Raw genomic sequence first — 18,250 nt, 5'->3', positions numbered from 1 at the left:
CAAAGATTACGGTTGCATTTTTGTTTCTGGTTGTCTTTAAGAAGATAGGTACTTACCTATTTCAGCTCTGCTACCTATGCAAGCTAGGTTCACGTCGCTAATATTAAATAAAATGAAAAATTCACGACGGATCGATAATTCAGTTTCCTTCACATTAAATTCCAAATATTTTTCTTTAAAATCTTTGAAAATAGGTTTCATGGCAAATTCAAATATGGGATTCTAAACAATACCAGGTTAGCTTCATACAGGAGTATGGCTTGAAATGTTTTTGGAGATGTCCACGTTATTGAAAAAGAAAGAATACCAGAATGCTTCAAGTTATTTCACTTGTGATCTAAGGTACAAAAACATTTTTAACAAAATTATTTATTTTATAGAAATTTACTTTCAATACAATCAATCGGTCAGTCTTAATATAGATATATCAAAAATAATATCAAAAAAACAGAAACTACAACATTATTTACAATCACGATTCAGATATTTCATTACTAATAACTGGGTTCTGCATACGATCAATGAAAGTAAGAATTTCTTTAATTTTTTCTTCTGTACTTTGCTGTGAGCTCCGAAGTTGATCTTGCTCCGATTTCTGATTTCTCAAGGAAATTGTCAATTGGGAATGGCGGTTTTGAAGTTGTGTTAATTCTGCTGTCAAGTTCTGTTTTTTCTCTTCTAACTCTTTTTTTTCATTAATTTTTTCTGCAAGAAAATATTGTATGAGATGCTGCAAACAAATTATAATATATTTTGGCAACTGGCAATAAAGAAAATAGTAAGTAATCATGTATTATATCCACACACTCTAATTGACAAAGTTTATTGTATTTTTTATTAAAATTTCAACTCTCTGCCTACGTATAACATTTTGCTATGTTGATGCTTAGTGAGTACAAATAACATGCAATTTTCTTAAATATTCTGACCTTCCAGTATTCCACTCATGATCTGTCAGATCCTGTTGGCACTGCTTGATTTCATGACAATTGGAAGGGGAAGTAAGCTCTCATAATGAGTATTTTTGTAATATTCTTTATGATATTTCAGGATTAGCTTTAGAGGTTTGTACTATGGAGACTACAAACCAGTCTAAAAGACCGGGGTGACTAATGGCGACTATTTTTCTCTTAACGGAGGTTCTTCTTCAGGCAAACTTTTTTTTGTCCTGAATATTCATTTGAAAAGAATCTGAGATCAAATTTATCACCAAAATAATAAGAAGGACAGAAGTGGTCTATCAAATTGGTATAAAAAAATTGGTATGAAGATGGTGACTTTTTTAAAGCAAATAAATGTATGTATATATTGAGTTCAAGTGAATTCAAAAATATTCAAAATATAGCAACAATCCTGCTCTGAAAATGATCAACAAGTGCAATTAGAGTTTTGAATTACATCCACTTGCTTTGTTTTGAAAGCAATATTAACGAAAGTTACTAAAAGTCATTCAGAAGTTATTTCAAAAATGATATCAAAAAACTGATGTGTATTCAACTGTCCAATGCAGTGCATTGATATTCATACAAAATATTTTTGATAACTTTATTTAAAACTTCTAATGGAAGCTTGATGTGACACACGTTATAAGAACAATCCATAGCAGTTCAATACAATAAATACTAAATGAATGTATTTATGTTTCAATACTTGTAGTTTTCCTATTTTCTTATAAGTCTTAAAACATATACAAAGTGCTTTGCAAGCCTTCATAATTATTTCACTGATAGTGGTTGGAACAATGTACGATGAAAATTTCAGTGTTATGAAGCACAAAATTAGATTCAGTTTTTCGGTCAATATTTTGTATAGAAATTGGGGTAACCAAAACATTATTTGAGAAGTTTTGAGGCTTTTGTGAACGTGATAATCTGTCAAAGGAACTCAATCTCTCAAAGGGACTGAGGTTAACGAAATCAAATTTTACCCTGTAATATGAGTCACAAAAGATAATGTCATGGTATTGTCAGCTAGTAGTGGAAAAGGTTACCTCCTCTATGTTAAAAATATTGCACACTGTATCGGGACGATTCCAGAGAAACAATGTGAAATACTCAGGCCAACAAAACTATCAGAGAGGTAGGGAGGCGATAGAACAACGGGCCGATTTACCACCATTAATGGAATGAAACAAGTGGCCTGAACCTTAAAAAAAGTAGTTTGCACTGGACAACTGGGGCACTATGTCTATTGCAACATTGCCTTTGATAATGTCGACTGCAGTTATAGACGAATCAACAGGAGTAAAAACCTGCAGACAACTGCCAAAACACCAGAAAATAGCTTTGACACAGTTATCTTTGGCCGTAAAAGTTTACATTCTTTGATATCATTTGATAGTTATCAGTTATAAATGATGACAAGAAGAATCTGAATTTTGACAACAATTACCGAATAATCATACACCATTTGAATACTGACAATTATTTATCAACAAAACATATGTTGAATGGATATCACAAATAAAAATAGCTCTTTCTACCCACAGTGTAGTTATTTTAGGTATAATTGTCTGAATATTCAATATGGAAAAATATCATTATCATTGAATGAATTCATGTGAATATTTTTACAACTCAATAGTGAAATTTAATCTATCATGTTTCCCATACCATCGAATTTTCTAACCTGAAACTTCTGTGGGAGTAACATAGGATACACTCATTCCAGAAGGCACATTGAGGGATCCTATAGTTCTTGTTTCCTTGGTCAAACATTTTGGGCACTGCCGGGGTGTATGGGTTAAAGGACGGTTGTGACAACTTATGTGGAAGCCATTGGTACACACCTCACAAGTAGATAGATTTCCTGAAAAAAAAAATAGAAATGCTCAACGCAAAAAAAAACAAAAATTGTCACTGAATTTAAAAGTTATATTATGAAACAAACAAATTTTTCCAAATGCCTGCCAGAAATTCTGAAACACTTCAAATGAATAAGTTGAAATTACAATCCAATTAAAAATGAATTCAATTTCAAAATATCAAACAGAACTGATCATTTCTTGATTAAAATGAAATACTCTTTCATTTTTACTGATAGTAACCATCACACTGAATAGATAGATGAAACCTTATGTGTCGATTTTTTTTAAGGAGGTAAATCCTAATCCAAGCTGATTGAACAAGTTACTTGCAATTCTTTGGCAAGAAACCAATTGATCGTTTATATTTCTGATTAGATTATGTATAAATTTTGTTTGGAACGATACCTATTACAAAATAACTGACAAGAATTACTCCAATATATATGAATACACACCTTAGAAAAAAAAATCTGACAAAATTATATATAGTTTGTTAAAAAATAAAACATACTGTCCAAAATAAGGAGGTCCAGCATATGCAAATCGGAAAGTCATTTTAGAACTCATTTAAAATTCAGGAAATCCCGATGAGTTCCCTAGATATTCAACAAAAAAATCGAAATTGACTCATTTCATTTGAATTTTTTTCTGACGTTATTCAAGGAGTGATTGAAAAAACAAAAAACACTTCCTCTTTTCCATTTGTCACGCTATTCAAGCTTCATTACAACTCAGCCTCTCTGGAAACAGTTTCACTCATATATCACATATAATCGAAATTTCCTGAATTTTCGAATGCCACTTAAACGAGCTAGAACATGGGCAATAGTAATATACTTCTCAAAAGAGTAGAATCATTTGGTAGGCTTGTAGCCTGGTGGGTTGATGTGGGTGGTGTTAGGTATCACATTAAAAGGTAAGACCTCGTTAGTCCTTAGCTCGCACAAGTTTCGACTTTTGAGAGTTGTCGTTCGTAGGGGGGGGGGCGATCGATAGCTGGTTATCGGAAAAACAGATTTTTACAGAATAGATTCTACAACCAGAATATTTTTGAATATTCAATACTGAAATATTTTTCCACAATTTATCTCAGGAAAACCAATGAGGGTTTATAGTGAAATAGAAAAGTGAACATACATTTAATAATTTCATGGAGTTGATAAACTATCATTTTGAAATTAGTTTTCCAATCTAAAAATATTCAGATGGAAAAAGAGCCCCGATTATTTTCCTGACTCAAAAACTTATTAATTTGTTTTTCATAACGATTTTCACTTGAGCATGCGTTCAAACCACTTGAGGCACCTCCATAAAAAAATCATCCTGTAAAGCGGCTGATCCCTTAATTAATACATTTACCTTCCTGTTCATTGCAGAACTAGTTTCTTCTAATTTAATGTTTGCAAAACTCTTTTCAATTAAGAGTTTTTAAATTGGATTATCACCTAATATTGGCAAAGAGTTGTTACATAATTATATTCTGTTATATCCTGAGGTAACTGAGATGCCTTGAATTCTATTTATCAAAACATTTTGTAAATTCTTCTTTAAATTCAAGAACTAACAGCTAAATTGGAAAACGAACATAACTTATGAATATCTCTATGTAGATCACTAATCTGTTTTGTTGGCAATCAAATAAACTAACAAAAAGAAGGAGCAAAAGTGAAGAAAAAATAGGAAAAACTGTCTTGAATTTATCAGCTAATTCAAAACATCAAATTAACAATGAATAATTAGATAGTTTATTTTAATATGATTCTATAGCAATTTCATAATGAAATCTGTAGCCTTTGTAGTCAGAAGGTAACCTACAAAATATAATTTTTATAATTTTTTGCTCGTTTATTACAAATTTGCATGTAAAATAAATAAAAATTCAAACTGTTTTGATTAAATCTTGTTGCATATTGAAACCCAGAAAATAGAAAAAAATAGCCTACTTTCACTATTACAAAATGATTAGAAGTCAATTCAACAAATCATCACAGTTTGTCCATGAACAAAAAAAAATGCTTATTTTGGTAATTTTTGAAATTTTCTAAAACAAAAACCAGAAAAGATAAAACTAAAAATTGTCTTATGTTGTACTTTTGTTAGTTGATTTGACTTGGAATAGACCCACATCAAAAATCGTGTATAACTAGAGCCATAAAATCATACAGGAAAATTTTTATGAGTTAATTTATTTATTTTTTCTGATACACGATTTTCAAGTGATTGTAAACATGTAATCAAACTCAAATAACAAATCGGGTTGCAATATTATAAAAGATAAGTGGAGTCACTCTTACATTATACATCACGTTAAACTACTCACCTGACTGTTTGCACACAGTACAAGTTTTGGAATCAGGCGATGAACTGCCAGGGCTCACCCTTTCAATTATCAATCCACTGGGTAGATTTGGAATTGATGGAAAAGAACTGAATACAGCCTTATTTGCAATCTGTTCAGACTTCTGTGTTGACGTTGTTCCTGTTAATGGGGGTGAGTTTCTTTCTTGTCTCTTTTTAACTGATTGACGAGTATGCGGTGGCGAAATTGGTGAGATTAAAAAGGCGTTACGCTTGCGTTTCTAGAACGAACATTTTTACTTAGATGTGAATGATAATTCGTCATTACTTGATGAAAACTATAGAGCTTTAAAAAACTATATCATTTAAAATTAGATCCTAGCTGACTGATTTTCTCTTGTATGATATGAATAAACTAATTTTCTGTGTTAATATGGAAGCAGTGAAGGATTTTTCAGAATAAATTAATTAAGGAGAGATCACCGATAAATAATAATTTGAAATATTATTGTGCCTTTTGAATCTTACACATTACGAATTGCCAAATAACTGTTGGAAAACAACGATTTTGCTGGATAATACAACCATAATAATGAAAACCATAAATTGCTAGGAATCGCACGTTAAAAGGTAAGACCTCGTTTATCCTTGACTAGCACAAGTTTTGATTTCTGAAGGTTGTCATTCATAAGGGGGCATCGGTTCATTTGTACAGTTTTTTAAACTTACTTGAAAAAATTATTTTTATGGCTTCAACGAAAAATGGAATTGAATTCATAGAAATTATTTGGTTAAAATGTTATTAAATGAGATAATTAAATATTTTCCAACCAAAGATTGTACTTCTACTCTTTGAATGTCAATCATTGATATAACGTTTACAATATTTACCCATATCATCATTAGGCCCATCATTTTCTTTTTCAGTATCTGTAATGTACAAAGCCAGACTGTCCCTATGGACATGTCGAAGGATTTGTGGTAGAACTTGGGGTTTAGGTCCCAAACAAATCCATTGGATTTATGTGATGATTGTCAGACCAATGAGCACTTATGATGTAATTGCCTGGTGACAGAGACAGGCTTGTCTGGCCATCAGTACCACACCGTTAGCGGCCATAAAGGTCCTTCTAGATCTACCTCCTCTCCACATTTTTCTGGAGAGGCTAGATGGACTGCATATAGACTTGTGCACATTGCCAACTGCACAAATCAATTAATGCAGAGTGCAACAGACTGTTGGTTGACACTGGAAGTCACAGCATTCTGGAAATGACCTTGACTTTATACCTCCAACTTACAACTACGAACTGCCTTATAAAGTACTGTTCCCGAGTAGAGAGAGAGAGATGGATCAAAAACACCTTCCGGTTCCGGCGCAGGTGTTTTCAGTCGCAGACCCAGGGCAGAGATATCAATCTGCCTAGGAACCTATGCGACTGAATTTCAAGCGGAAATTTACGCTATTGAATTGTGTGCGGGGAGATGGGAAGAATCCAAATTCACACACAAGTCAATAAAAATATTCTCTGACAGTCAAGCGACGTTGGAAGCTCTTGGCTCCTACCGAGCAACGTCTAAATTGGTAGTAAATTGTCAAAAACGACCCTCCTCAATAGGAAGACTCTACAGATTGTCTCTGGTCTGGATTTCTCGCCATACTGGCTTGGAACGCAATGAGTTTCTTGACTCCCTTGCAAAGAAGGGTGCTGCAAGCAGCTTCATCGGACCTGTCATTGGCATCGCTTTATGCTTTGCCAAACGAAGATTGAACAGCTGGATGGCAAAAAGATTTATGGACTTCTGGCAGAATCTTCCAGGATTGGCTCACTTCAAGACGTTTATTCACCTTTCGAAGCTTGATACCAAACAGTTATTGGACTACAGTAGGGAAAAACTACGATGTCTAACATGCCTTCTTACAGGTGAATCATCATATGCAGAGACTCGGACTGTCTGAAGAAAGTGTGTGTCGCCTCTGTTCGGAAAATGATGAAACAACAGAGCAAATACTTTGTGTTTGCCCCACTGACATTTGTATGAATAATTGATATTGATGTCAAACAAGACTTCTATGAAATAATTATTTTATTATTAATCATCTACCTACAGTTCTTTTTCAACTGCTTTCAAAAAACCTCACTTTTTCGCAATATCAAAATCAACTTCCTAACCTTTACTTCACAATGTTTTTTAACAAATTAGCTGTGACAAAGGATTCTTCGTAATTAATGACTTCCACACGAGAGAAAATCAGTATTGATAAAATATCAAAATTGTTCATGAAAATGAGACTGACCTTTATTCCTTCAAGCAAAATACAAAAACAAAAATAAATAAAAAATAAGCAAATACATACATTGTGGGTCAAAAAATCCCAACCTTTATTTCCATACAAAAATTGAGGGTTAGCGGTACTTCTCCTTTTCCTTTCTGCTCTCTTGTTCTGCATTTCTTTGTATACCTCATGAGAACCCAAGCCAAAGTAGTGAAGAAATTCAGCCTGTGATACGTCTTGAGGTTCGAGCGGACGAGCTTGGGATTCAGGAGAACACTGTGCCGATAAAATTTCATTGGAATCTTCCGAAGAAGAGGTAGCAGAGGCAGAACGAACTACACTGAAAAATATTCATAAACCAGTGAAGACTTTGAGTCGAATGAAAACTCACATATTTTGTTTTCTTGCTCGATTCAGAGCGTTGGTGAGATTGAATCTTCGTTCTTCTATTCCATGTTTAATGAAATTGGTTTTTATCGATTTCTGATAAGCTTTGTACTCATCTCTTAAGCGTTCTAACAAGGTTTTCTGAAATAACAATTTTATAAGGCATAACATACAAATCTACAACATATGACATTGTTGCGAATATCAAAATATTTCAACCAACGATTCTCTGTAGACTGATGTGGTAACTAGTTCCAGAGTATTTTTAGGATATTCAATATATCTTTACTTAGATTCCGTTGAACCTAAATGAAATATTCGTTCAAAAGTGTGTGAATGAGAATATAACCAAAATCAATTCTGAAATTGAATTTCATTCCTTTTAACAAACATATCATATAAGTATTGAGTTTATTATTTTTCCACTTGACCCTTCCGCAATTTAACTTAATCGCTCAACTCTCGAATGAAAAACTATTATTAAATGCTTTTTCTCTTCATGGTATCAGGCTGATTATTCTTGTGTAAACTGGATTGAGGTTTTTCCGTTTATAAATAGATGAATATTTTAAGGACCTCTCACGCCGAAATTTTTTCGTCATATTTGAGAAAGTGGTAACGACATTTTTTTAAAATTTTTATAAGTATATACTCCTTTTCATTTATTATTCTTTGAACAGTAATATTAGCTCATGAACTTTTTTACATAAAGATTGAATTTGCATTGTAGTTATTCATGTTTGTGTGAAACGTTGATACATTTAACGATAGAAGTCTTCACTAGATAGTGTCTTTCAAATTTGTATTATGTTTGGTGTCAATGATATCAACAAGTAGGGTCATTAACCTCGTGTTTTGGGTGGGATAGTTTAATAACTTCTCATGCCACCTAGGGAGTATCATGACTATTCGCAGTTCCGTCAGCTATATAATTAGCAAAATCAATCCCCCTATTAATTACACAAATTCAAAATCACCATCGCTGGATCGAGAGCCATGCATTCTGTCACTGCTCAAATAGATGTAGGGCATTCAGCTACTTTAAAATCTATTGTCACTGTCAAATTCCATTTGAGAAAATGAAAAAAAAAAAGAAATTCTTTCCATTATAATTATTGATGAAAGAAAAATCCCCCAAAGAGAGGTACCAATACACAAAGTGCGATAATCAAAAATTCATTGAATATCCGTTGATATGCTCATGCTTGATCTTCTGGATCTGGTTCAATTCCCCATCAAAGGATGATCTGCTTTAACGTTGTATTATCAATGCAAGATTCTTTCAACTTAAAATGACAGTAAATTCAATTTTTATAGAGCCATGTCCACAGTTCACAAGTTATAAAAAAGAACATTCCTTAAAAACTTGTTCGTCCTTGAACTGACTGGAAGCGATTTCACTAGGAACTTTGAACTTGATGGCAAAACGGGACTCAACAATATCATAATTTTTTCATGATGTGGTATCAGTTTCTAAAACTCCAAAAAGGATAATGCTATCGAAAAAAATCTTGAACTTTTTTTTGAAATCCTATATTGGAGCACTGCATGATATTCCGATTTTTTTTTTCAAAAAAAAATTCTTGCGATTGTCCTACTATCAAAATCAGCAGGAAGCGAATATTTGAAGAAAAAAATTCACCAAGAGGGTGCGCCTCCTGCATGAGTCTTTTCAACTGAAATTTTTTCAAATATTTGGATGAGGTCAAGATGATAATGATCTGGCGACTTTCGATTTTTTTATGGGTCTGAGTAAAGTGAACATTAACCGGACCCTCATTTAGATTCAAAAGATAGAATTTAACAATATACAATTCAAATATACAAAAAGTAGCAATTTTCTTGACAGAAAATTTCACTAACCATAAAGTTATGCCAATGGTGCCCAATTTAGTGCTTCTTGGTCAACAACAAGTTTAATAAGCTAAATACCAAAAATGATGTCTTTCCAGTTTCACAACAAAAAATCGGATTCAAAATTTTCAAAAGATGATATTCGATTCTTTCTCAACAATGTAGTAAACATTTCAGTGCACAACAAAGAATAGAACTATTTGTCAATATTTTCCTTACTTCACAAGATTGCTGTATATAGATCCTACTTTAATCCGGTCAATTTAGACATAGGAGGGTACAAAAATTTGCACCCAGCACCTGGTAGGATTGTACAAAACACCATCATAAATGAAATCTAAAAAGTCCTCATCGATCCAATACCTGGGAAAAAATTTACTCGGGTCAAAGGTCACGAAAACGGGTTTTTCGCCATTTTAAGCAAAACGGTAGGTATTATCATAAAATTAGGTCAGACAAAAATCGTAGATCAGATAATTATCTATAAATAATGTCAAAATACTTTTTTCCTAACAGCCAACGTTTTTGAGATATAGCCAATCAAAAAGTTGGAAGACTTATAATCTTCATAATATGCACACGTTTCCCCGCCAGATTTAGTTCAATGTACTGAAGTTTTTAAAAAGAGTAATTCAACTCCACAAGAAGTTATCATCAAAGGAATTGCTTTCTTCAATGCATGTATGAAGCTCCTGAAAAACTACGTGCTTAGATAAGTTTCGATATGCATGTTTCGTTAAAAATACTTAAAATAAAAAACAAGTGAAATTAACTTGTCTTCCTCCAACCTCAGCTGCTGCTCAACAACATCTTTTACGGTGGCTTGGTTATCAGCTAGACCCAAAAGACTGGGGTTGGAAGTTGGTCGACAATACATTGGAACCAGTTCAGCCTCCCACATGCACCGGAAAAACTGCTAAACACAATTTTTTTGCAACTATAGAAAGGGATGTAGTGTTAAATGTGGTTGTGAAAAAGTTGGACTGTTTTGTTCTCTAGCGTGTACAAATTGTCAAGGCCGATCCTTCAATGTTGAATCACCAACTAACAGTGAGGATTCGTTAGATATCAACGAGGAGACATGCAATGTATCAATATTATATTAGAGACTTATGAAACAGATGAATTAATTTCCCTTTTTTATAATTTAAACCGCTTTTATCATTTTCAACATTTGCCAATATCATTTATTATTCAATAGTTTCAAATTAAATAGGCCTACTGGAGAAACTTTGTTAAATAAAACGCACTAAGTACACTACCTCAGAGGTGACGTGGAAACATGTGCATATTATGACGATTACATCTCTTCCAACTTTATGAATAGTTATATTTCAGAAACGGTGGTTCTTAGGAAAAATGTTTTAATGTATGTTTTATAGATATTTATCTAATCTACAATAACAGTTTTGCTCAAAATCGCGAAAAATCCGTTTACGTGACCTTTGTCTCGAGTAATTTTTTTTCTATGTATTGGATCGATAAGGATACTTCAGATTTTCTTTATGATAGTATTTTGAACATTCCCACCTATTTTTTGATCTAATTTGACCGGATAAACTGAAACAATTTGATATTTTCATTTTGAAAGTCATGTGTCGCAAGATTTGATTTTTGAAATTTTGCGATGAAGATTGCACGAACTTTCATTCCAAAAAACATTTGGTTTCAGAAAAAATACAATAATATTTTTTCATGTTAGATATCGATACGATACATTTTTCTAGAAATTTTCATATTTTCCGTATATATTTTATGAAAACCTTGAGGTTGAAAAACTTACAGAGTTAATTTTTTACATTATTTTCAGGTTCTCTAATAGACAAAAAATTATATAAAGTACTTTGAAAATAATAGAAAATTATTACCTGAGCAAGACCAGTACTAATAATTTCGCTCTCTGCCTTGCCCACTTCAGTGCGTAATTCCACATTCTGTAACGAAATTAAAATACTGAGAGATACATACATATATAGATACATAGATATATACTTTATGGAAAATGATTTGACATTATAAAAGTTGTCCCTGTTATTGTAAATGACAGAGAGGTAATATTTTTTATAATCAGAATGCAATATTTTTTACAATCACAATGCTCTGAACAGTTATTTTCAACTGAATATATTAAACATTTCATTGACCTACAGAAATACAGAAAATTTCACAAACCCTACACCCATCTGATTTCACACAAGTTTCATATCGTCTTATGCAGGCTGATATAATTATAGCATGCACAACAAATTCGTTTCTTGATATCCTTCAAATCTACTAAAGGCACTTGGAATACAATTTCTTTCAGATACCCCTATAGAAAAAAATCTAGAGGAGTATATCAGGGGAACAAACTGGACAATGTTTTGTACTGCTGCTTCCTAGCTGCTCTGAGCAATTATATTAATTGGATATTGGATAACAATGTGCAAATTATGGGAAAGAGCAACATCTTGTTACCATATCTTCATTGGTTGTTGAGACAGAGGGATATGTACCAATATTTCAGGTAAAGTTTTCAGCAGAAAATTCAAATACTGTGGTCCTGTTAACATACCAGCGTAAAAATATGGAACAATAAGTATCCACTGAGCTATCACCATTATTCACACTCCATATTATTTGGAAACAAGTTTTTAGGGATCGTGATTGGACCAGTGATGAGCGCTGTGTCTGTGTTGATCACATCATAATTACTATCCACGATAATAATTATAAAATTTTCACAATAAACTTCATTTAGGACGTGTTTTGTTGCATAGTTGGTGGTTCCAACTGCAGCAAAAACGTCTGAAATTAAATTTACTGTGAAATATAATTATTATACTACAATGTAGTTGACTATGTAGTAAGTACATAGTCAATTTTCATCAAGTAACGGATCAGTATATACTTAATAATAAATGCTTTTATTGAAAGGTTACCCAGTACAAGAGGTACTAACCTTACCTAACAAATGGCAGAATTCAACATCTGCACATGATAAATCAAGGCAGATATTGCTCTTCCATCCATCCAACATAACATCATTATTATGAAACTTGCTTTCATCCCTTCAACAGATTCGATTTAGAATACTTCGATTATCAATTACCTTGACTTTGAAGCACTACATAAATTCTAGTCTTCGTTTGAAATCTGTAAGCTGCAAATGAAGCAGCAAATGGACTTACTTGGTATGTATGTTATTTTTTTAATTATCTGAACTACAAGTTCATGTGGCTTCAATTCAGCATTTGCCAGAGCATTAATTTTATTTTCTTCACTTCTGGCTGGTGCTCGATGTTGAGCATGTTTCTAAGTTGCAAGAGACCAAAGCGTATTTTTTTTTCTTTACAAAAAGTTACATGTAATAGCAGATAACGATGAGGAAAACGTTCATGGTATAATCGAGCTTCCTTTTGAGAATTCTTCTAAGATTCTCTGTACACAACCAACATATTAACATATTCGTTAGAAGTCGATGGCAAAGGTGTTGCTAAAATCGTAAACTCTGTCTCAATCTGTGTCAACTGTAATGGAATAGATGAACTCACATTCTATTCATTGTGGAGAACTGACACTAGCGAGAAAAAATATTTTTCGTCTTCCCAATGTTCTGTGCTGCTGATCTTATTATTTGAATGGAAGTTTTTATTCAAAATACCGAAAGTACTTATAAATATATCAACAGTGACAGGGAGACTAAATAGGGTATGAATTTTTTGGAGGTTCCATTTCAAAAACTATAAAATTAACAATTTTTTTTTAAATATATCGAAAATATTGTTGGAAATGAAAATAATTCCTTTGAAAGCCACAACCCCAAATATCAATATCAAGATATCTCGCTTGGTAAATTTCAATTTCCAGTATGTTTAACATAGAAAAGATTGTTTCTTTGAGTTTAGAATTTTATAACTCTCCAATAGTTCATCAAAAAGGCTGGAACAAATCATTTTCTTGAATAAAATTGAACGCTCTACAAAAAAGCTCTCTTTTTGATAAACCGACGAGGATCGAAGTTATTCAACTTTAAAATATAATGTATATTTTCTCATGTTTTTCCAATTTTTTGACAAAACTTTCAAAGTTTATCAAAAGATTTTGTCGAATTTTTTAAAATTTCATGTATTCAAAATTTTTCATGGTTTCACAGATCTTTTAATTCAATTGTCAAATTTCTAATACTATCATATCTTCATTTTTCAATAAATTCAAAATTTGTTTTTCCAAATGAAAATCATTTTTATCTATTATTCATTTGTTCATAATATTATATATTTTAAATTCAGACTACATGAAGTTTGAAAAATTCGAAATTTTTTTTTTATAAATTAGATAGTTTCGTCAAAAAATTGGAAAAAAATGAGGAAATACTATAAATTATATTGTTTCGTAAAAAAATATCCATACCTGTTTCCCAGAAATAGTGGTCAATATTCGAATAATATGCATATTAACACCAGACAATGTAACGAACTAGCTATTCCCAGCCATAACTCAACATATTATAAAAAAGGAGCTTACTATCAGGCAATAAAAGCATATAGTTCTCTACCGAAGGAACTTAAAAATATCACAGTCTTCAAGAAGTTTAGAAGTTCAGTCATTTCTTACTTGAGACATAAATGCTACTATTCGTTTAACTGCTGGCTAATTTGAAATTTGTTACGAAAATCATTAATAAAAATAGCTATGTAAATATTGTTTATCATGAATATTTTTGAAAAACTCTTCAATTTATATAATTTTGAACTGTAATTTGTCGATGATGATACATTAATATCTGTTAATTTTAAAATTGGTAATTCCAGGGTAAATGAGAATTAACTTCTCGAAAGTTTGACTTTTGCTGTGTCCACTTGTAGATCGAATTGCAATAAAATTATTATTATTATTATATTTTAAAGTTGAATGACTCCGAAACGGAGTTTTGAGAAGACATATTCAACGTATCAGAAGTCATTAATTATACATATAAAACTTGATGCAACACCGACCATTCCATAAAAACTTCATAAAATATCAAGGATTTCATTTGGAGTTATCTTGGCAATGAAAACTTACACTTACTTTCATAGTTTGACAAAATTAAAATAATGATGAAAATACTTGATATTTAGAAAATTCTCAAAACTAGAAGGGAATCAAAATAAAATTGAGAGATGTCATTTGATGATTATTTTATTGTTTGATATTTCTAGTTGTCTGTTTCTTATCAGTTTTAATATGTTTTGCAACAGCTTCAGTTTGAGAAAGGATTTCCAAAAATTAAAATTTCTCAAAATATTTTGAGTGATAACAACAGGGCATCTACAGGAGCTGGACTCGAAATGTTCCAGTTATGTTTAATTGAACTGTTTTACATTCAATGATTATTTGAGCATATTCATGTTGATATTTCGATTGAGTGAAATTGAATATTTATATCATAGTATGATAGTATGTTGAAAAAAGAAATATATTTTCAATCCCCTTTTCGAAACGATCAAAGCTGTCAAGATAGAGTGTATGTATTATCTTTTAATAATAGTACATAGGATATACTTATCTCGACAGCTTCAGCTTTGATCCAACAAAAAATGATAATATGTCTGTTTCTCTTTAATGTGTTGATTAAATAATTCAAATACTCTTGTACGCGATTGAAATTGCAGACATAAACAAAGTCAAAGACAATAAATATTTGTGTTAATGGGTGGAATGCATAGATAAGGGCAAATGCTTTCACTCGACTTTCTGAAACAATCATAGATTTCATACAGCTAAAAGAAAAATATGAAAAATTGATGTGCAAGATAAAAGTATACTTACATAAGGATCTAGTTCAAGTTTGGCTAGGAAATTCTGTAAAAAAAATTATTTCAGTTCATATTTCCAACAAAAAATCAGTTCTGAATTGAAGTTACTAAAATACATATAATGGGTTTCTTTAAAGATATATGAAGCAAATACAACTCACAATTCAATGACTCCAGAAGCCATTACTGCCTATGCTACTTACTTCCAGAACTACAAAAATTCTTTTGAATTCTTTTCTTTTCAGTTATAATTAATTACATTACTAAAATTAAATATTATTCAAATAGAAGGACAAAAGTAAATGGTTTGTTTCACTGTTGTATTTGATTGTTGATTGCTCTTTCATTATTTCTTTTCCTGAACTATTCACAATTCAGGCTAAATGTACTTTAGAAATCTTAAGAAATAAAGAAATTATGTTCATGTACAAACAGATTTATTTTAAATTCTCTTTTTTCTTGTTTAGGAGGAGGTGAAAGAACGTTGAAAGATTCAGTTTGAGCTAATATTAAGGTCATCAACTCAAACCAAGATGCATAGAAATGCATCTTTTTTCAAATGGATGGATTTTGTTTCATTTCATCTGAATTGAATTTACTTTCATAGTTATTGAAGGCTTCAACTTAATAAGGTTTTTCAAGACAGTTTGGGAAACTCGGTAACTGATAAAATTAGAACCAAAAATAAAAATAAACCGAAAGTCTGCTCATAATTTAATTCCTTTTTTGCACTAAAATTTATATTCATTTTCAGAATACGAAGTTCAACTAATGAGATGTGTTATAGTATTAGCTAATGTACCTCTCAGACGGCATTATAAATTATAAAACGCTTTTTCAGGTGAATTACTTGATTTCTGTGAATATTAAAATAAGAAATGAGGAGTGAATCAACTCTGTCTAACTCAAATAAATACAACTCCTCAAATTTATGATTTCATTATTTACAATAAAGCAGATATCACGTGCATAGTGGTTCACCAATCATTTAATCTCGATTCATTGAAAGTATACTACATATCACTTTTCGAAAACAACTCAAAACTTAAATTGATCACGACACTAAATTCATCTTGTTCATATTCATAATTAGAAAACTTCAAACACAAATAGGCGAATGTGGCTATATAACCGTAAAGTTGGTGTCATAGTCAGTCCCACATAAAATTTTATTTTTTTTTGACTTTTCGAAAACTGAAAATTGATTTCAAAAGTTCTGTGAGATTTTCAAAAGTGATGATTCATTGAATTGATTATATACTTAGGAAAAATTTAAATTGAAATGTAATTTCAAATTAATCTACACAATCTAAAGAAATTCAAGATTACGTGAGGACAAAACAGGTAAAATATCGTTAAAAACTTACCTGATGATTACAAATTGCAGCTTTCAACTGAGTTTGGTTCAACTCAATGTCACATTTTAACTCTTTGGAAACTTCCATACCATTCATTTCATTTATGTTTATTCAAATAGTTAAGTTTATCCTTTTTATAAACCAGGCATCTCTTCATTCACTTGATTTTTAATAAAACTTCACCGCGGTTGGTTGATCGGATCACGATCCATAGTCGGCATGAAACAGACAAAGAAAAGGAGACAAAGACGGAAAGGAAAAGCATGGGCGTCGATTGCACAGACATGGGCGGGACCAGCTAACAATATGATTTTGTAACATTTTTGAATAAAGGATTAGTTTTGCTGAAAAGTCTTTGAAAAATGCCAATGGGAGATTAAAAGCGAAGTTTAATTTCCACTTGTTCTAATACCGTGTATATCAATTTTGTTTCTCCAACAATTGAATTGGTATTCCTTCCAAAATAGCATACCTACCCTAAACTACCTGGTACCGAGCAGGTAGCTGTAATGTAAATTTATTTCCGCTTGAGTCACATAGACATCTCTCCTTACGAAAATGCCATCTATATCGACATAAAACTCAAACTACAAATATTAATGATGAATAATAAGGCTCCCAATTAACCACTCTTTTCGAACTGGCCGATAATTCTGAAGCTCCACAGAATTATCGGCCCATTCCCCTTATTCAAGCCAAAATAATTGACAAGTTGGTTAAAGTTCTTCTGAAACAATTTTTAAATATTACAGAAATAATAAACTCTAAACAATTTGGATTTCAAGCAAAAGCAGTTCTTTAATATTTTTTGTATGAAGATGAAGAAGTATACCCCTTTCAATTCAAATATAATTATAATAATATTAATAGACGGGCGGTGACTGTAGCACTATTATGTGATTTTTACAAAGCTTTTGAAGTTTCATCCTGAAAACTGTATCATTATCGAATTGAGGGAATTACTCATAAATAGTTCGAAACGTATCTAAACCGGGAGAAGTTAAGTAGTTAAATCCTCTACTTTCTCTGAAATTTCTCATATAAACAACAGCTATTCTTCTTTACATCACCGATTTATTAATAGTTGACTTAATAGTATATGAGAGCTAGCAACGTAGGGAAAAATATTAGGTAAAAACCAACTTTTCAAATCATTTTAAGGTTTCTGTTTCATTATTTTAATTGATTTTTTTAACACGTGAATCTATTATTGCCAGACATTTTAATTGTTGTTTAAACTGTGCCAAACGCTAATTTTGAATTGAAAAAAAAATGTTTCAAAATATTGTATGTAGTATGACTGAAATTTTTATCTGTTATTCAAGTAGGTATATGAAAACCCAAAATTAATTTGTTAAACAATAATTCAATTGGTAAATCTTGAGCCAAACTTATCTAAAAGTGAAAAATTATGTGATAGCATTTGCTTGATCTAGAAGTAGTTGTCAAATAAATTTCAGAGAAAGGACTAAATACAATTGAATTAATT

General features: G+C 31.5%; 1 protein-coding gene across 2 annotated transcripts; it reads right to left on the bottom strand.

The window, feature by feature from the left end:
• Positions 1-353: 353 nt before the first annotated feature.
• LOC111510638 (PHD finger protein 21A) lies at positions 354-17,064 on the bottom strand. 2 transcript variants are annotated; one of them, XM_074181539.1, is made up of 8 exons: positions 16,771-17,059; positions 15,417-15,449; positions 11,492-11,557; positions 7,774-7,910; positions 7,464-7,722; positions 5,127-5,385; positions 2,629-2,808; positions 354-705 (listed from the first exon to the last, which is right to left on the bottom strand). In XM_074181539.1, the coding sequence occupies exons 1-8, from the start codon at positions 16,855-16,857 to the stop codon at positions 473-475; spliced, it is 1,254 nt and encodes a 417-aa protein (XP_074037640.1). In that variant the 5' UTR covers positions 16,858-17,059; the 3' UTR covers positions 354-472. The 2 variants fall into 2 exon arrangements, with proteins under 2 accessions (XP_074037640.1, XP_074037641.1); XM_074181540.1 differs by having other exon boundaries at positions 567-705; positions 2,613-2,808; positions 16,771-17,064.
• Positions 17,065-18,250: the final 1,186 nt, after the last annotated feature.

Source organism: Leptinotarsa decemlineata, unplaced genomic scaffold (genome assembly GCF_025532065.1).
Source record: "Leptinotarsa decemlineata unplaced genomic scaffold, Ldec_3_MD MMD2_tig00026314_RagTag_RagTag, whole genome shotgun sequence".
NCBI classification, from domain to species: domain Eukaryota; kingdom Metazoa; phylum Arthropoda; class Insecta; order Coleoptera; family Chrysomelidae; genus Leptinotarsa; species Leptinotarsa decemlineata.
Note: the sequence above shows the minus strand (reverse complement) of the source record. Positions and strands in the feature narration are given on the sequence as shown.

Bases quoted from the DNA above. Each gene is read 5' to 3' on its own strand.
- LOC111510638 (XM_074181539.1), bottom strand. From the start codon at position 16,857: ATGAATGGTATGGAAGTTTCCAAAGAGTTAAAATGTGACATTGAGTTG. The intron at 15,450-16,770 runs GTAAGTTTTTAA...TTTTTTTTACAG, and splicing joins CTGCAATTTGTAATCATCAG to AATTTCCTAGCCAAACTTGA. The intron at 2,809-5,126 runs GTGAGTAGTTTA...TTTTTTTTTCAG, and splicing joins TACTGTGTGCAAACAGTCAG to GAAATCTATCTACTTGTGAG.